The 17351-nt window shown below is 38.4% G+C and overlaps 1 protein-coding gene and 1 long non-coding RNA gene across 2 annotated transcripts in view; one reads left to right on the top strand and one right to left on the bottom strand.

Moving 5' to 3' along the window:
• Positions 1 to 2525: 2525 nt before the first annotated feature.
• On the bottom strand, positions 2526 to 9237 carry LOC109897941 (uncharacterized). Its single transcript, XR_002256293.2, has 3 exons — positions 8936 to 9237; positions 5707 to 5833; positions 2526 to 4036 (listed from the first exon to the last, which is right to left on the bottom strand). It is a non-coding gene; the product is annotated as an uncharacterized LOC109897941 (long non-coding RNA).
• LOC109897940 (FAS-associated factor 1-like) overlaps positions 8390 to 17351 on the top strand; it is an 89448-nt gene continuing 80486 nt past the window's right edge. The window contains exons 1-2 of the mRNA XM_020492622.2: positions 8390 to 8883; positions 13533 to 13601. Coding sequence (XP_020348211.1) covers positions 8827 to 8883; positions 13533 to 13601 — 126 coding nt within the window. The 5' untranslated portion in view covers positions 8390 to 8826. The remainder of the gene's footprint in view (positions 8884 to 13532; positions 13602 to 17351) is intronic.

Here is a 17351-nt window from a genome sequence, read left to right as displayed (position 1 = left end):
TTGTTTATACTGTATTATTGACTGTGTGTCTGTTTTACTCCATGTGTAACTCTGTGTCGTTGTATCTGTCGAATTGCTTTGCTTTATCTTGGCCAGGTCGCAATTGTAAATGAGAACTTGTTCTCAACTTGCCTACCTGGTTAAATAAAGGTAAAATCTAAAAATAAATTAAAAAAACATATTTCAGCCAGGGGTAAACAACAGACTGCTGAAACCTGATTGGCTGAACATCAGGAAGAAGCTTTAGCCACTTTAGCTAGCATGGTGGTGGAAAATGTTGTTTGATTAAGACTGTATGCATACTTTTCCAGCTTATTTTTTTCCAGCAGCTTGCCATTAAAGCTAGTTGAGGAGGAAACCTACACCCTTGCAACCTGAATGGAGGATGTTTTATGTATGAGCTGGTTGCCCGGGGACACAAGTGCATAGCCGGCTGCATACATTCCTGTTGGACACAGATGTCAAACGACATAAAAGGAATAATAGCGCCTAGAGCTATCTATGAACTAGAGACTGCGTCCAAGATGGATGCCTGTTGTTTTCAATGTAATCTACTCATGTTCGCAAACACTGTTTCGTGGTGGTCGCTATCGGCTTCACAGAGCCTATAACGCCTGCGCACTAGCGCTTACAGTGAGCAATGGAGCAGAGTGGCAACAACTTCATCATGTCATCCAGAAATATAACAGATATTGGATGAATATAAAATTTTAATATCTGCGGCTGTGTAAAAATCAGCCTTGAGGACAATAACTTAAATAATAATATAGATCGTTTTGGCTCAAAGGTGATAACAAAAGTGTTTTATTTATTTATTTTTTTGGGACTTCTCTATGGGGCCGTCGATGGGAATTTTCCTTTTGGGCTTGACTTCAGCTAAACTGCAGTACCGAAAGTGCCCTCTGAGCACAGTGGAAAGCGTGCTTGCAGACAGGAATCCTGGCCCCCTGGTTCATATACAGAGAAATAATAATAACATCCATATAACCTAGCGGTCAAACAGGGAAATGGTTCCAATCGTTTTTCAACCTTTCATTTTTTCCATTGGGGATTTTAGATACACTTCAAATAAGGGCTGTGTTTCGTGTAGGCTTACCCTGGGGTGACGTTTTGATAACCGTGTAAATCTCTCTAGGACAAGGTGAATTTATCAATATATTCGCCTGTATTTATCCCCCAAAATGAAATGCTAATTTGCAGATTTTTTGTTTTGATGTCTATTTTAAAGCTAATTAGCATTTTCGAATCTGAGAGTAAATAGAGACGAATATATTGATAAAAGTCACCTTGTCAGAGATGTATGTGGTTATGAAAACGTCACGCCAGGGTAAGCATACACAAAACACAGCCCTAATTTTAAGTGTCTCTAAAATCCTCTATGGGAAAAATGAATTGTGAAAAAACGATTGGAACCATTTCCCTGTTTGACCACTGGGTTTTATGGGTATTATAACACCTCCTCTGTGTGGGTCTATACCCTGCTGCAAACATTCCAGTTGGATGCAGATGACAACTTCAAAGGAATAATAGCGCCATCTGCCGGCCGGTTGGGCTAATATAACTCAATGATATGAAAATAAAACCGACGGAGTTCCACCTCCGACACCGCCAAAACAACACTGCAAAAGTACATTTGATTGAATGTGTCGTAAAAGGGATCATTACATTCAAGCATACTTGATTACTTTTGTCTTGATGGCTGGACTGTAGGCCTATCCCAATTGAAATAAAGTAGTCTCATCGCTTTGCTTGTATTAACTAAGCTTGTTTGGGAGACAACATGATTAGATAGCCTACATAGCCAACATGACTAGAAAGAAGTGATCCACATTATGTTCATGAGGGTATTACATAGCCCTTCACAGTTTGACTAAACTTATTTCAAAAAAATATAAACGTTTTTAAAAGACAAATGATATTGCCATTCAAAGCGCCAAACTTCTCAAATATGACCGTGGGACAGAAATTGGGCATGTTCCCCCTCACCTAACCTAAGGTAGCAGGTTAGGCCTATAAGCTATGGCTTTGCTGTGCTTTTCTCCAAGTGGCCACCACAAGTCGTGAATGTTTGAAGTTCGTATTTGAATGTTCATTGCGCTGTTAATTTGCAAAGGAATAAAAATAATATATATATATAGGAATTGCCTGTCAAAGATAGACATTCGATGGCTTGAATAGTACCATAAAAATGTAGCAAATCTATAGCCACCTTAAAACTAACATTACATGATTTCAAAATCACAGTGACAATAAATGTAGAAACAAAGCAGATGTCTAGCCAATGTTTGGAGTAACAATATTTTTTATAGTTTCATTGTGACCCCTAGTATTTCGGTCCAGCTCATATACTTCATTCCAAGGTAGGGTATGCCTACTTTCAATAGCCTATATTTTCCTTGAATTATTAAAATACTATATCGTATGGAACAATCACTATTGGTTGATCACATCAGCAGTGCTGAGTGGCCTCAGGGGGGATATAAAAAAATGGCAAATTATTTTAAAAATGACGCAAACTTCTAATAATCAGTGGACAAATGAATTTATTCGTCTCACAAATCAAACAGTGAAAATCCTCGATTAGCCATATTCAAATAGAAGATAATACAGTAAAACGAGGCATACTGGTAGTATAGCCCTACGTACATTATATTTCAACCAAATTGCTATCTAAAAGCCAAACAGAAAATCAGGTAAGACCTGCAGACAGTTGTTGTCTTTGGTAAAAAAAATAAAACGTGAATATTAGTAAACGCGTGCTTTCACAGTTCCTTACAAAATCTATTTGTTTGATTATTTACAAGTGCACGTAAAATCGAAAATAATTGCCGATACAGTCAGGCTACCATTAGATTGATAATTTATGACCAATGGTCTGGACAAGAAGAATGAAGGTAGGCCTAGGTCACTGGGTTATTACTCAAAATAGCATGGGTTTAATTAACAAAATGGGCTATCGGGACAAAATAAGACATTTGCTATGCGCACAAGAGTAGGCTACCTTGGATGAAGAGGGTCATCTATTCTAATACCTACAGCCTATGGTCTTGAAGTTAAACAATAAAATATTGTTCCTCATTTAATTTTAAAAAGTCGTTGAAGTATCAAACCCACATCTCAAATAGTTAAAATGTTGGTAGTGAATTGAATTTGAAAGACAAATCCCCACCTTACGTGTACCACTAGGAAATATCGGAAAAACATGAGAAGAAAATAGAAACAAAGCAGCTGGAGATGTTGTTAGGGAAATGTTGTCGGCCTAAAAATGCTTTAATATATTAAATAGATTCAAATGATCATTCCAGTGGCAAAAAATCTCGACACATTTGTTCTGCGATGGAGAAAATTGGAGTCAAAAACGAATGTTTTCTTATTAAGTTTGGAGGAAACCTTCATGCTAGGGTCCTCCTTTATGCTAGGGTCCTCCTTCATGCTAGGGTCCTCCTTCATGCTAGGGTCCTCCTTTATGCTAGGGTCCTCCTTCATGCTAGGGTCCTCCTTTATGCTAGGGTCCTCCTTTATGATTGAGAATTGAGGCTATCATGTCTGAAAAACATCCAAATACATTGTAACCAGAGAGAGAGGTAGATGGACCTACATGTTTTTGCTACTTTCTTCCTCGTTCTTATGCAGGCCTACCACCTCGCTATCCCAGCCAGGATTGTCCGATATATATTAATTAATTAGTGTGCCCCTGAATGTATTGCGCAATGGATACTCTATGGTTCATAGTCGCCAGATCATAAGGTGTGTGGCCTTTGGAGTTGCACCTTGTGGCTTCCATCGTACAACCAACAAGGAGCTGGACCACATCAAGATAGCCTTCTCTTGCGGCTAGATGCAATGGAAGATTGCCATCATTGTCCAGGAGATTAACATCTGCGCCATGATCCATCAGTACGTGTAAGGTGTCTGCATATCCATCCCTTGCAGCGTCATGAGTGATGGTGAGACCTCTGACATGGTCGCGCACGTTTGGATTTGCGTTCGCCCTCAGCAGCGCTTCGGCGATGGCGGGGTTACCAAGTTTCATCACCTGTAAAAAAAATATGTAAGAAAGAAAGAAGAAAAAAAAAGGGGGGGGGGGGGGGGGATATAATCGAATATCAGAGCTGGTTGAGAGCGGGAATACTTATATAGTATAGTATATGCAAAGACAGAACATGAAGGCTGTAAGAAGTATACTGTTTTAAGGAAAATAGGAATTATTTAGGGCTTTGTTGCCGGGGGAGAGACACGTCTAGATTTACATCTGTTGTTTTCAAAAGGAACGATAAAAAACGAATCTAAACCACATAACAATGTATTATGTATTCATTGTGTTAACCTTTTTTCATTCGTCTTTTACCTAAATGATGTAAACCTATTATCTTCTAATAAATCATAGAGCCTTAGTTCGTCGTCATCATTATTAGGCATATAGAATTAATAGCCATGACATATATTTTTCATTTGGAAGAGAGGAGTGATACTAATAGTGTATTACAGTTTGTGCGTGAGGATACATGTCATACTTATATCGTTTTCTTATGTACTAAGGTAAATCTTATAGAGCACTTTGAATTTGAGTATAGGCCTAAATTGGAGTTATACATTCAACAAAAACGTGTGGTTGGGTCAATTAACCACTTTCAGCCCTTTTCATCTGCACCCTGGACCCTATAACATGGTAAGAGATTAGCCTGAAAATCTATCCAGTCTGGTCATGAACTGTCCAAATCAACAGTCTTTCACAATCTGCAATTTGCTAGTTTTACATGAGTTTGATTGTGTAATTTGAGAAAACAGTAAACTTAGTTACATTTCTAAAGCAAACATTGCATTTGGAGATTCCCCATGTGGTCAAAGGCAGATATTCAGAGGTATGCCACGGCGGTATAAATATAGCCTAACCAACCAAGTGATCAACCCACATAAATGTGTCATGACATAAAGAAACAGCAAATTAGTGTTTTATCTATAAGCTTAAAATTGAAGAAATAGTCTTGTTGAAACCAATGACATGTTTCATAGGCCTATGTGTTTGAGTGTGCATGCTTGTCCAAAGAGTAGTGCATGAGGTCAAGCATCAAGGTCTTGACTATATTATCTTCTTTAATTATCACTATTGAGCAATGATACTTCTTTATAAATATAAACACATTATCATATCATTCAATGATTGACAAGTTTTCATAATGTTTGAACCCATCCTTATCAAGATATATTAACCTGCTAAACTTTTTAGTCTACAGAATGTAAAAAATATGAATATATTCAACAACAACAAATATATAATGCATTGCAAATACAATTTCTGGTAAATCACGAATAGGTGTACATCATTATTCTAGTCTACATTGGGGGTTTTAGTGGTTCACATAATGCTACTAAATTAAGGCCTACAAGTCACTTTGCTGCACTCTCCATAAATCATACAATTTAAAATATGACACCCAACACAGCCTATTCTCTTTATGCTATATTAGACTATTCGTTCAAAATCATTTGGATCAAGTATATATATAGTCCATGTTACAGAAAGTGTATCCTCTGGATAATTTTAACACTTTATTTGTCAATAAAGCACGCAGTTTAGTCCATTTTACATTAGGCTATACTAACACACATATGCTAAGATGTGGTAGTTTAAGTTCAAATCGATCAAATAGACTGAATCATGAATTTATAGATTTACATGTTTATAAAATCAAATGCAGAACCAACCTGTAACGGTGTCCTGCCGAATACATTGTTTTCATTAACATCTGCTCCGTTCTGTAATAACATCTCGACTTCTGCTAAGTCTCCTCTTGCAGATGCGCTGCTCAGTCTGTTTGCCCCTCCAGCCATTCTTGGTGGACGAAAACCATAAAGAGAATAATGTTATATGATACAGGTTTCACAAGTTGATACTAAGGTATGTGTGAATGATTTTGATGGTATACGTCTTCTTGGTTGTGACGCAAGGGACTGCGAAAATGTAGTAAATAGTCTGTAGCCTGAAAGAAGTTGGTACACTGCCAGGGTCCGCCTCCCTTTTTAATACCATCCCAATGTAACAACTCGCATCAGCACGGAAAACATGGATGTCACGCCATTTCCAACTCAAGTGTATGGTCATCACCACCTTCCTTAAAAATGATAAAATTTTTTATCACATTGGATTGGAATGTTGGATGCCCACTTGTAGACCAAGATGCACGAAGTTGAAAAACTAAAAACTAATTCCAATCGTCCAGCCTGCAGAGTTGAGGTTTATCTTTATTCATGAACCCCGTTCACGTGATAACGTTTGAGATTCTAAAAGAGTGTTCAGGGTTTTTCCCATGGTTAATTTATAGACCCGTGTTATTCTGAAAGATTCTATCCAACTCAACAATTTGGCTATATACTACCCTTCCGGACTGACGATACAGGTTAGCCTACAGGTGCAACTTATCTGCAACTCCAAAATGTTGGTCTGTCTCCTGCTCTCAAAAACGTTGCCTATGATGTCCTGCTGCAACTGTATCCATGGAACATTGCCGTTTCGTTAGGGCTTGTAAGTTTGTAGCTTCTGATTGTCGACTTGCTCTCTTACCAGTCCGGGGCTGAGAAAGATAGTTTAGAAAAAAAACATTCTGACAACGTTAAGTCATCCAATGACATTTGGAGAGATGCTTGTTCAGAGTTTTATGTACACTTCCCGCCCATTTTCAAATGACGATACACGGTCTGGATATCGTCCTTCTTTGCTTCATTAATAGTAGCCTAAAGTGTTTGTTCGGGACAGTGCGCGGGAACAGTTTAGTCATTTGATATTGACGTTTATTAGCATATTCCGCTGAGCACATTACTGTAGCAGCATCACTGAACAGATTTACGCTACTAAACTTGTTAAAGTTGAGTAAATAAATGAAATCAACCACACCATGGGCTAAGTAGTTTCAAGTTCAGTCTGTAACAGGCATATGCCGGGTAGGTGTAGCCTAATCATGTAGGAATATATCTTAACATAGCCTACACACATTTCAATGTATAGTCTAGCCTTCATTCATATAACATTCTCCTACATACGACACCTCCTTACCCTTGCCATCATATGTTGAATTAGTTAATTCATTCGACTGGTTGGAAGTCAGTATTTGAGGAAAAAAGGCTGTTCTTGACATCACTTTTAGCCTATTTTTCAAATACGGAATCCGAACGCATAACAGTCGACAAAAGCGAGAGGGCGGGACTGAAAACAGTGATCACCAAAAAGGCTGCAGAGGCTGCAGTTATGACGATAGCGTCCTAGGCTACTTTCCCGAGTGCAACCACAAGATCACATTTTCATAACTAAAATATGCCACGGAATGTTGTTCCAGAACAGTTCATATTGCTCTCTGGTTAGGTTCGGTTGTCATGTCTCTGGCAAAGGCAACAATTAAACTTGAGAGCACAGAAGCAGAGCCATTTTCTGCACAAACTAGTCATATCATAGTGAGAGTGTAGGTAAGCCTACCTGTCAAAAACATGATATATTCAATCAGTCATTTTGGATATAACCTAGGCCTATGCATACAAACATAAGCATTATGATTTTGTTATCAATGAGGTCAGCATGCCTAGATTAGGTATTGAAGGCCAAGTCTGCAATTTCACAGCCTGACCCGGTCACTTTGTTTGGTAAAATGAGGGATGGGAAACATTGATCGACAGAGTAGATTGGAAAGACTGATATTCCATGAGATTGATAGTTTAACCATATTTTAAAGCTATACATTGTTAAAAGACTCAATTTACAAATAAAAACAACCTAGAATTTGGGTTATGATGGGGGAAAGACAGGTGTAGGGCCTATGCTAGCTAAGTCTACTAAACTCATGCCTATTCAAAAATGTTATTATGTAAGATGACCATTGGAAAGAATATTGCTTATCCCTATTTGTAAGCCTTTTATGTCAAATGAATAACTTAGGCTACTTAAATCATTATGTTAAACATTTTTAGAATGAGAGATTTCCGTCTTGTGAGACATGAGAAATGTTGGCTATAGGCCTTCAGTACGCACAGTGTGGGCCATTGGAGCAGTCCATTGGAGTTTGTGTTGTTTTCTCATAGTAGTTTATTAAACATTTGATGTGAAAGCTCAAAAGTAAGGCTAATGTTAAAACAAATGAATCCGTTATGTGGGCTATTTCTGGTTTTGTGGTCTAGTACAATACAATACAGTAAAATATACAACAATACAGAACTTGCTTTATTGGTCCATTTTCAATTTGAAAATGCAAAAAATAACTGATCTACATTTTCTGTCTCCTTTGATGGGTTGTCCTGATAGGCATGCTTTTATTGCCTTGCATATGCTACTGGTATGGAGTACAATGAAATTTATTTATCAAAGAGAATTGTCACTTTAAGAATAACAGCTGAGCTTCCTCACGATGCGACAATTTGGGCATACCGTGAAGGCGAAAGGTTCCAATGTTGCAAATAGAAAATTAAATGCATAGAATCAAATGGGTTCTCAAAAAAATAGAGCCCTCGAACTCTTTGTCGACCCATTCGCGCTCTATACATTGAATGTATATTTGTTCAGAACGTTACAGCAAGATGAACCATACCCAACTTTGCGGTTGCCGTAAAGCGAAGACATAGCAGTGAATACTGACGATAACAGAGAATTGAAATTCATACAAGCTGTACAAACCAACCCAAAGTGTGGCATTTGCTCCTTAGACATCTGGCGCATGTTGATGTCTTGAGTTAACTTAAGACGATATTTACATGATATCTAGTGACCCTTTGCCTGAGTGAGTGAAGCGAGATAGCAAGCGATAGAAGAAAAATAGCTTGCTAGCGTTTTAGCCAGTCACTGCGATGGCCTCTGATAGCGAAAACAACATGGACAGAGAAATTATTTTGGCTGACTTTCAGGTGGGTTCCAACTTTCCTCATGTCACAATAACAAAGCTAGCTACTTACTTACTTTATGTTGAATCGTAACGTACATTGATAGGCAGTGTCAATGTCAACAGTCCTGTCTCGTCAGCTGACAAGGCAAACACATTTCGCTAGCTAGCGTGTTAACGCTTACTTAGCATGCTAACTAGCTAACAAGCCAGCTAACGTTAGCCAATTGAGCTGCACCACTGTCCCGCTTATCAATAAGTTGATGCATTTTAACAAAGTGTGTGTAAGTAAACACAGGTGCGTTTGGGGTATTTTAGAATTACATTGTTATAGAGCATTTCGTAAAGCTGTCAGCCCCCAAAATGAGCTAACGTTCGCTGGCCAACTAATGTGGTATGCCAGTCTAGTAGCTAGATGGCTAGACGTCAGTTGCTAGCTCACTAGCTACTAGTAACAACAAAGCAGACTAACATGGATTTAAATATGATATAGTTAGCTTGGTGTCCTCTTTAGATAAATTAGCCATGAATTGTAAATATTCAACTGACAGATGGCTGGCTAACTTGCTTGGTCACTGTTGAGCTAGGTAGCAGAGACTTGAATTTCTTATGTAGTGTGTGTCCCTGCTCTAGTGTTTGAAAGTATGAGCTGGAATAAGGTTGACTATCTGTAAAGTGGTGATGATTTATTAGCCAGGTAAGTCAGTTGGCTAGCTACCTAACGTTCAAATGAACTTTATATCATCCTGATAACAGGTCGTTGAATAACAAGGCCACAAAAAAGCTGAAGAACACAGTGCACCACGTGACTGAATAAAATCAAGCTTTAGGCTAGCCATACCAGTGTGTTGTGAACAACATTGGCGTGAGGAACAATAGTGGAATCCGCGGGTCGCCTTCAAAATAAAAGTACCCAATGAAACTGATGCAAACGGATAAAATAGTAAAATAATGACACAATTTGACCAAATAATGTTAAACAAGGTTTGAATGTTATATTTGTCTTTTGTTGTAATTAGTTATTTGGATTTGTTTTAAAGTACATCTGTTTAGATCGCACTCTGGATATCTGAATTATTTTCAGAATTGCATTGGGGTCATACTTATATGTGACTGTACAACCAAACCTATGGATTGTGCACTCATGAAATGGTGTATCAGCCTACTCAGTGACACTCACAGAACACACTATGTACAGTTGACCCAAATATTATCATCTAATTGCAGTCTGAATAGTGCTGTGGCATTCATGACATTTTCTCAGCTGGTGATTGAAATGCAAATAACTACCAGTCTCACAGTAATTGACCATTAAATAACAAACACGTTTAGCATCTCCTGGCTTCCACTCATAGCCTACAAGCCACTAATGCAGACCTTTTTTAACATTTATATTTTAAGAAGGAGAATTAATCCATTTAATATAACCCACACCATCACAATAAATAAATTTTATTTTAGGCTACATTTTCTTCATATGTTTCTTTAGCCTAATTTCAGAAGAACAGAATAGCATATTCTGAGTTGTCCTTATGTTAGCCCCTGATCTGGCAATGCCATATGGCTGTGGGCTACACTAGTTCATTTAGCAGACAAGATTTGCCCAGAGTTCCATGGCATCATTTTGCATTATTTTAATAGTATGAAGAATACAGTTGAACATAGCTGAACAAAAATTTCCCCAAACGATTTCCCGAGGGAGTATGTACATTCTGTGTTGAGCAGTTAACAAAGAAAGGGGTCCTCTTATCTTTAGTTATTTATGCAATTTATTTACAACTTTAGTTGTAATACAAACGTTAGGCTATATGTTTAGATTTTTTATACATTCTAAGGCTGCATGATGAGCTCTGCTCCACATGTTTCATCAGTCTCTTCACAATTTGACAAGCACTTGATAATATTGTCATCCAGCAGACTATTCTTAATTTTATCTGGTCTTTCATATCAGGCGGCAGGGTAGCCTAGTGGTTAGAGCGTTGGACTAGTTCAAACCCCCGAGCTGACAAGGTACAAATCTATCGTTCTGCCCCTGAACAGGCAGTTAACCCACTGTTCCTAGGCCGTCATTGAAAATAATAATTTGTTCTTAACTTGCCTAGTTAAATAAAGGTTAAAATAAAATATTGCCTACTAATATACACTACATGACCAAAAGTGGTTGGGCACAGATTTTAGACGATTAGGCCTGGCTCGCAGTCTGCGTTCATCCAAAAGTGTTCAATGAGGTTTAGGTCAGGGCTCTGTGCAGGCCAGTCAAGTTATTCCACAACGATCTCGACAATCCATTTCTGTATTGACCTCAATTTGTGCACAGGGGTGTTGTCATGCTGGAAAGGGCCATCCTTAAAATGTTGCCACAAAGTTGGAAGCAGCACTCGGCGGGCCTGTTCTGTGAACTTGTGTGGCCTACCACTTCCGGGCTGAGCCGTTTTTTGCTCCTAGACGTTTCCACTTCACAACAACAGCACTTATAGTTGACCAGGGCAGAAATTTGATAAACTGAGTTGTTGGAAAGGTGGCAGCCAATGACAGTGCCTCGTTTAAAGTCACTGAGGTCTTCAATACGGGCCATTCTACTGCCAATGTTTGTCTATAGAGATTGCATGGCTGTGTGCAAAAATGTTATACACCTGTCAGCAATCTAGTGTGTATGTGGAATTATTTGATTTAGAATGGCCCACAAACAAAATAATCCGTAGCCTGCAATCGAATAGGGAATGGAGGTTAAGTGCGTTCCGTTTTTTATATGCAAGCATAGGCGGCGTGTCCATAAGGGGAAGCTTTCCCAAAAGCACATTTTGATTTAAATTGCCAAAATTGTATAGCCTAATTAGCCTACTCCCATCTATACATAAATAAATATAATCATTCAATATAGTAAACTAAATCATGATTTGGGCACAGAGGATCATTAGCTACTTAAATAAATTGTGGATGGTTTTAAATCACATTGCCTACTGTCGGAAGGGAAGGCAGCACGTGCAATTTGAGCAGATTATTGTTGATTTGTGACTGAAAAGTAGAGGCCAAGCTTATCGCAATATTTGAAAATACAAGCGCATAATTCTCAACCTAATTGAGCAAACAATAGTATAGCCTATTTTATTGGCGCCAGTGGAGCGCATCGGCAATAACCCAAGGTCGAGTGCACACTGCACATATCTACTATTTTTCATTGTTGGGGTAGTGCTTCTTAAATCATTTGTCGGACAATAATTTCCTCCAGTTAGATGGACGTCCTATTATTTTTGTCTCTCCTTCTCGTAGGCCTATTGTTATTTTTACTTACAATTTAAAAAAAATGTCGCCCCTTTTTCTCCCAAATTTCATGATATCTAATTAGTAGTTAGGCTTGTCCCATCGCTGCAACTCCTGTACGGTCTCGGGAGAGGGGAAGGTCGAGAGCCGTGCGTCCCCCGAAACACAACCCTGCCAAGCCACAATGTTTCTTGACACTGCTCGCTTAACCCGGAAGCCAGCCGCACCAATGTGTCAGAGGAAACACCGTACACCTGGCGACCGTGTCAGCGTACATGTGCCCGGCCACAAGGAGTCGCTAGAGCGCGATTGGACAAGGACATCCAGGCAGGCCAAACCCTTTCCTTGTTGTAAAACGGATTAATGGCTAAAAAAAATGACGATGAAGTTGAGCAGTGACTAGTGTGGGCGGACTGGAGTTCCGACGTCACAGAAAATGACTTTTTTTTTCTTTTCTAGATGTAATCGTTGTTTTAACAGGTAAATTGACTGAGAACACATTCTGATTTACAGCAACGACCTGGGGAAAATATGTGTATGTATGTGTAAATAAACGTATTTCAGCACCCAAAGAATAGCCTGCATTTACACATCACATTGATGCTCTGTGTTCTTCAGCATTTTTGTGGCTGTTATCAGTTTTTGATAACTTAATTTTATGTGATGTAGGAGCTCCAGTCTGCCCACTAGTCGCCGCGTAAATCATAAATCGTTAAGACGGCTATCCATGATGACAGAATTGCTTCACAGTACATGCTCTCCTTTTTAGCTCCTCTTTAAACCACATTAGGCTTCATGCAGCTAAATCTGCAGAATCCTTTCAATGTCACATTAATACTAGCTTTAGCATAGGTGGTTAGTGCAATGGAAATAACTAGTTCACTGTAACATGTCTTGATACTGATAATAACCTATTATAACTTGTCAGTCAAACCACCCAGTGATGTACTGAGTGGAGGAGCCTTATTCATTAAGGACTAGATACATAGTTACATAGGATAGTTGATAACAGGTAATTACAGTATCATTTAGTGTTATGTACTGATAATGGTAATTTATGCAAGTATTGTACTTTCCACATGTGTCCATTTAATTTATTGGTGAGGCACATTTGGGAACGTGGAGCAGTTTGTAAGTTAGTTATAAACTCAATCTCTTAATACAACAAACAAATCTGCTATAACTATGTTTGTTTGTAATGAGCTGGCATGTAGGCGCTATGTGTTTTTAGCAGATGCTTTATCCAAAGTGACTTAGCTACACAGTACAGGTCATAGTGACACACATTCAGTTGTCAATGCAGGAATCAAACCCATAACCCTGGTGTTGTCAGTTAGCACCGTAGCTGCTCAATTACACTTTCTATTGGTCTTTGTGTTATGTACATGACTTGTGTTTCTGTTTTTCTAACAGGCTTGCACTGGCATTGACGACATTGCAGAGGCAATCACGCTCTTAGAACTCAATAATTGGGATTTAGTGGTAAGTTCAAACATCAGTAGGTCATACGAACAAGACTCAATTTTCTTCTTATAAATTGGAAGTATATAATCAATTTATTTAGCTGTTAAAATGGTTTAACTACAGCCTTTAGTGGTGCATGTACCTTTGAGTAATGTGAGTTATAGGTTTATATTTCAGTATGTGCTTTACAGTGATACTACTGTTATATGTGGTAATTTCTGGAATATAATGCCAGCATTTTTGTTGTTCAATCAACATTCAATCAATTCAATGTACTTTATTAGTTTTGCAGTTAAACTATGTAGGCTCATGTCTAGTGATGGTCCATTTACTCTGTGCTAACATTTATTAAATGAAGACCTATTTATATCAAATGATGGCCTAGGTAGGCTTAATTCACAATTCTCTACTCATGATATCCACAAAGGCTTAGTCTACATGGTGAACCTGACAAAATCAAACCATGCTACAGTACAACTGGGCACTGGTGCGTTCTAGTTACTGCAACTTTAAATCCAGTTCAATTGACCAAATAAGCAAAAAGCATAGCCACTAAAAGCACACAGTGTGATTTTGTTACCTATTTCAGTTTGTTTTCTATTTTAACAGAAATGGTACACTTATTACTGAGATGTATCAGCCCCTTGATTGTGACGTTTCAGTCAACATTGCCCCATCATTACCATGTCTATCCAGTTGTCAGAGACAACGTAATTTGGGCTACTACCCTGTCTTTAATGTGCATATAAAGAATGTCTCCTGACAGTTTTGATTTAAATTTAGAGATTCAAAGGAGCAGTATGAAACTGATCCTTGTGGAATGTTCGGAAATTATTATTATTATTTTTTACAATGTAACCCTTTATCATAAAGTTTTTGTTTTTTAATGGGGGTGTGCTATATTTAGCAGAGTGCTGTTCTTGTGCTGGCAGCTATTCAGAGCAAGCAAGCAGGGCCTAAGTAGTCTGGGTACCAGTCTCTTCAGCTAATCCACGCCATGTCATGTGCCAAAGAGACTGGCTTTTATGCCGTCTTCAAATATGAACATTCTATCATTAATGAGCTCACTTTTGTCCAGACGAAAGCAGTGTGTCAAGTTGCTAGCGCATGTCTAAATTCTCAAAATAATACATTCTGCAATTCCAACCACAAAATGTGTTAGACTTTGTTATAACTAATTCTATTTTTAGGCGCCACATGTTATGGAAAATGTGTTATTTCCAACAACCAATGAGCAACTCCGCCGTATATCCAGCGCATATTAAATGTTGAGATGGCCGAAAGGCCAGGCTCTTTGGCAATTGCAAGGAGTGAAATGTTAGCTAAAGAGACTGGTAGTCAGATTAGAGTGCATCAGCGATGGTTAGACGCATCTGTTAATGTGATGACCTTGCACTTCCTTTGTGTTGCTGTTAGGTTGAGCAAAATTGACAAGAGACCTGTTGGTACAGGACAGCAAACAATGTTAAATACTGTCAGTGCCCCTTGGACCCAGTAATCATTTTATCATATTTTCTGTTTATGTCCCTAGTAGTTTATGGTATGTTCTGTACTGTTTTCAAATACTGCTGGATATCCCCCCTGTTCTAGAGCTCTCACTTCCAATAGGTTCCTAACAGTGGGTCAAAACTACTCGCTGCTAGCACTGTCCTCTTGCTGCTCTCTCAATCCTCTACAGTTCCCTAAAATCAGTTTCACAATAAATCATTTTCCTGAGGCCTACAGTCTGACATTTCAACCTCTTTTTATTTTTATTTTTATGAATGATCTGTTCTCCTGTGATTTGTCATCTCTATATATTCATATCATCCTATCTACATTGCCTTCAGCAATAATTCACACCCCTTGACTTTTTCCATATTTTGCTGTTTTACTGCCTAAACACACTACCCCAAAATGTCGAAGTGGGATTATATTTTTTACAAATTAATTACAAATGAAAAGCGGAAATGTCTTAGGTCAAGAATTCAACCCTTTTCGTATGGCCAGCCTACATAAATTCAGGAGTGAACATTTGCTTAAGTCACATAAGTTGCATGGGCTCTGTGTGCAAAAATAGTTTTATTTAAACATGTATCCTGTTTGCAACTAGGCACTAACATAATACTGCAAAAAATGTGGCAAAGCAATTAACTTTTTGTCCACAATACAAAGTGTTATGTTTTTGGGCAAGTCCAATAACGCATTACTGAGTAATACTCTTAATTTCTTCAAGCATAATGGTGGCTGCATTATGTTTTGGGTATGCTTGTAATCGTTAAGTACTGCGTAGTTTTTCAGTATAAAAAAAAATAACTGTATGGAGCTAAGCACAGGCAAAATCCTAGAGAAACTTGGTTGTCTTCTTCCCCCCAGACACTGGGAGATTAATTCGCCTTTCAGCAGGACAATAACTTAAAACACAAGTCCAAATCTACGCTAGTTGCTTACCAAGAAGTCGGTGAATGTTCCTGAGTGTCCGAGTTAGAGGTCGACCGATTAATCCGAATGGCTGATTAATTAGGGCTGATTTCAAGTTTTCATATCAATCAGTAATCGGCATTTTTGAACACCAATCATGGCCGATTACATTGCACTCCACTAGGAGACTGCGTGGCAGGCTGACTACCTGTTATGTGAGTGCAGCAAGGAGCCAAGGTAAGGTGCTAGCTAGCATTAAACATATCTTGTAAAAAAACAATCATACTTAACATAATCACTAGTTAACTACACATGGTTGATATTACTAGTTTATCTAGCTTGTCCTGCCTTGCATATAATCAATGCGGTGCATGTTAATTTATCATTGAGTCGTAGCCTACTTCGCCAAATGGGTGATTTAACAAGCGCATTCGCGAAAAAAGGACTGTCGTTGCACCTATGTGTACCGAACCATAAACATCAACGCCTTTCTTAAAATCAATACGCAAGTATATATTTTTTAACCTACATATTTAGTTAATATTGTCTGCTAACATGAATTTCCTTTAACTAGGGAAATTGTGTCACTTCTCTTGCGTTCTGAGTCAGGGTATATGCAGCAGTTTGGGCCGCCTGGCTCGTTGCGAACTGTGAAGACTATTTCTTCCTAACAAAGACAGCCAACTTTGCCAAACGGGGGATGATTTAACAAAAGTGCATTTGCGAAAGAAGCATAATCGTTGCACGAATGTACCTAACCATAAACATCAATGCCTTTCTTAAAATCAATAAACAGAAGTACATATTTCTAAACCTGCATATTTAGTTAAAAGAAATTGCTAGCAGGCAATATTAAACTAGTGAAATTGTCACTTCTCCTGCGTTCATTGCAGGCATAGTCAGGGTATATGCAGCAGTTTGGGCCGCCTGGCACGTTGCGAACTAATTTGCCAGAATTTTACGTAATTATGACATAACATTGAAGGTTGTGCAATGTAACAGGAATATTTAGACTTATGGATGCCACCTGTTAGATAAAATACGGAACAGTTACGTATTTCACTGAAAGAATAAACTTTTTGTTTTCGGAATGATAGTTTCCGGATTTGACCATATTAATGACCTGAGGCTTGTATTTCTGTGTGTTATTATGTTATAATTAATTATATGATTTGATAGAGCAGTCTGACTGAGCGGTGGTAAGCAGCAGCAGGCTCATAAGCATTCATTAAAACAGCACTTTCGTGCGTTTGCCAGCAGCTCTTTGCTTCAAGCATTGCGCTGTTTATGACTTCAAGCCTATCAAATCCCGAGATTAGGCTGGTGTAACCGCTGTGAAATGGCTAGCTAGTTAGCGGGGTGCGCGCT

The sequence above is a fragment of the Oncorhynchus kisutch genome, linkage group LG10 (genome assembly GCF_002021735.2).
Source record: "Oncorhynchus kisutch isolate 150728-3 linkage group LG10, Okis_V2, whole genome shotgun sequence".
Taxonomy (NCBI): domain Eukaryota; kingdom Metazoa; phylum Chordata; class Actinopteri; order Salmoniformes; family Salmonidae; genus Oncorhynchus; species Oncorhynchus kisutch.
Note: the sequence above shows the minus strand (reverse complement) of the source record. Positions and strands in the feature narration are given on the sequence as shown.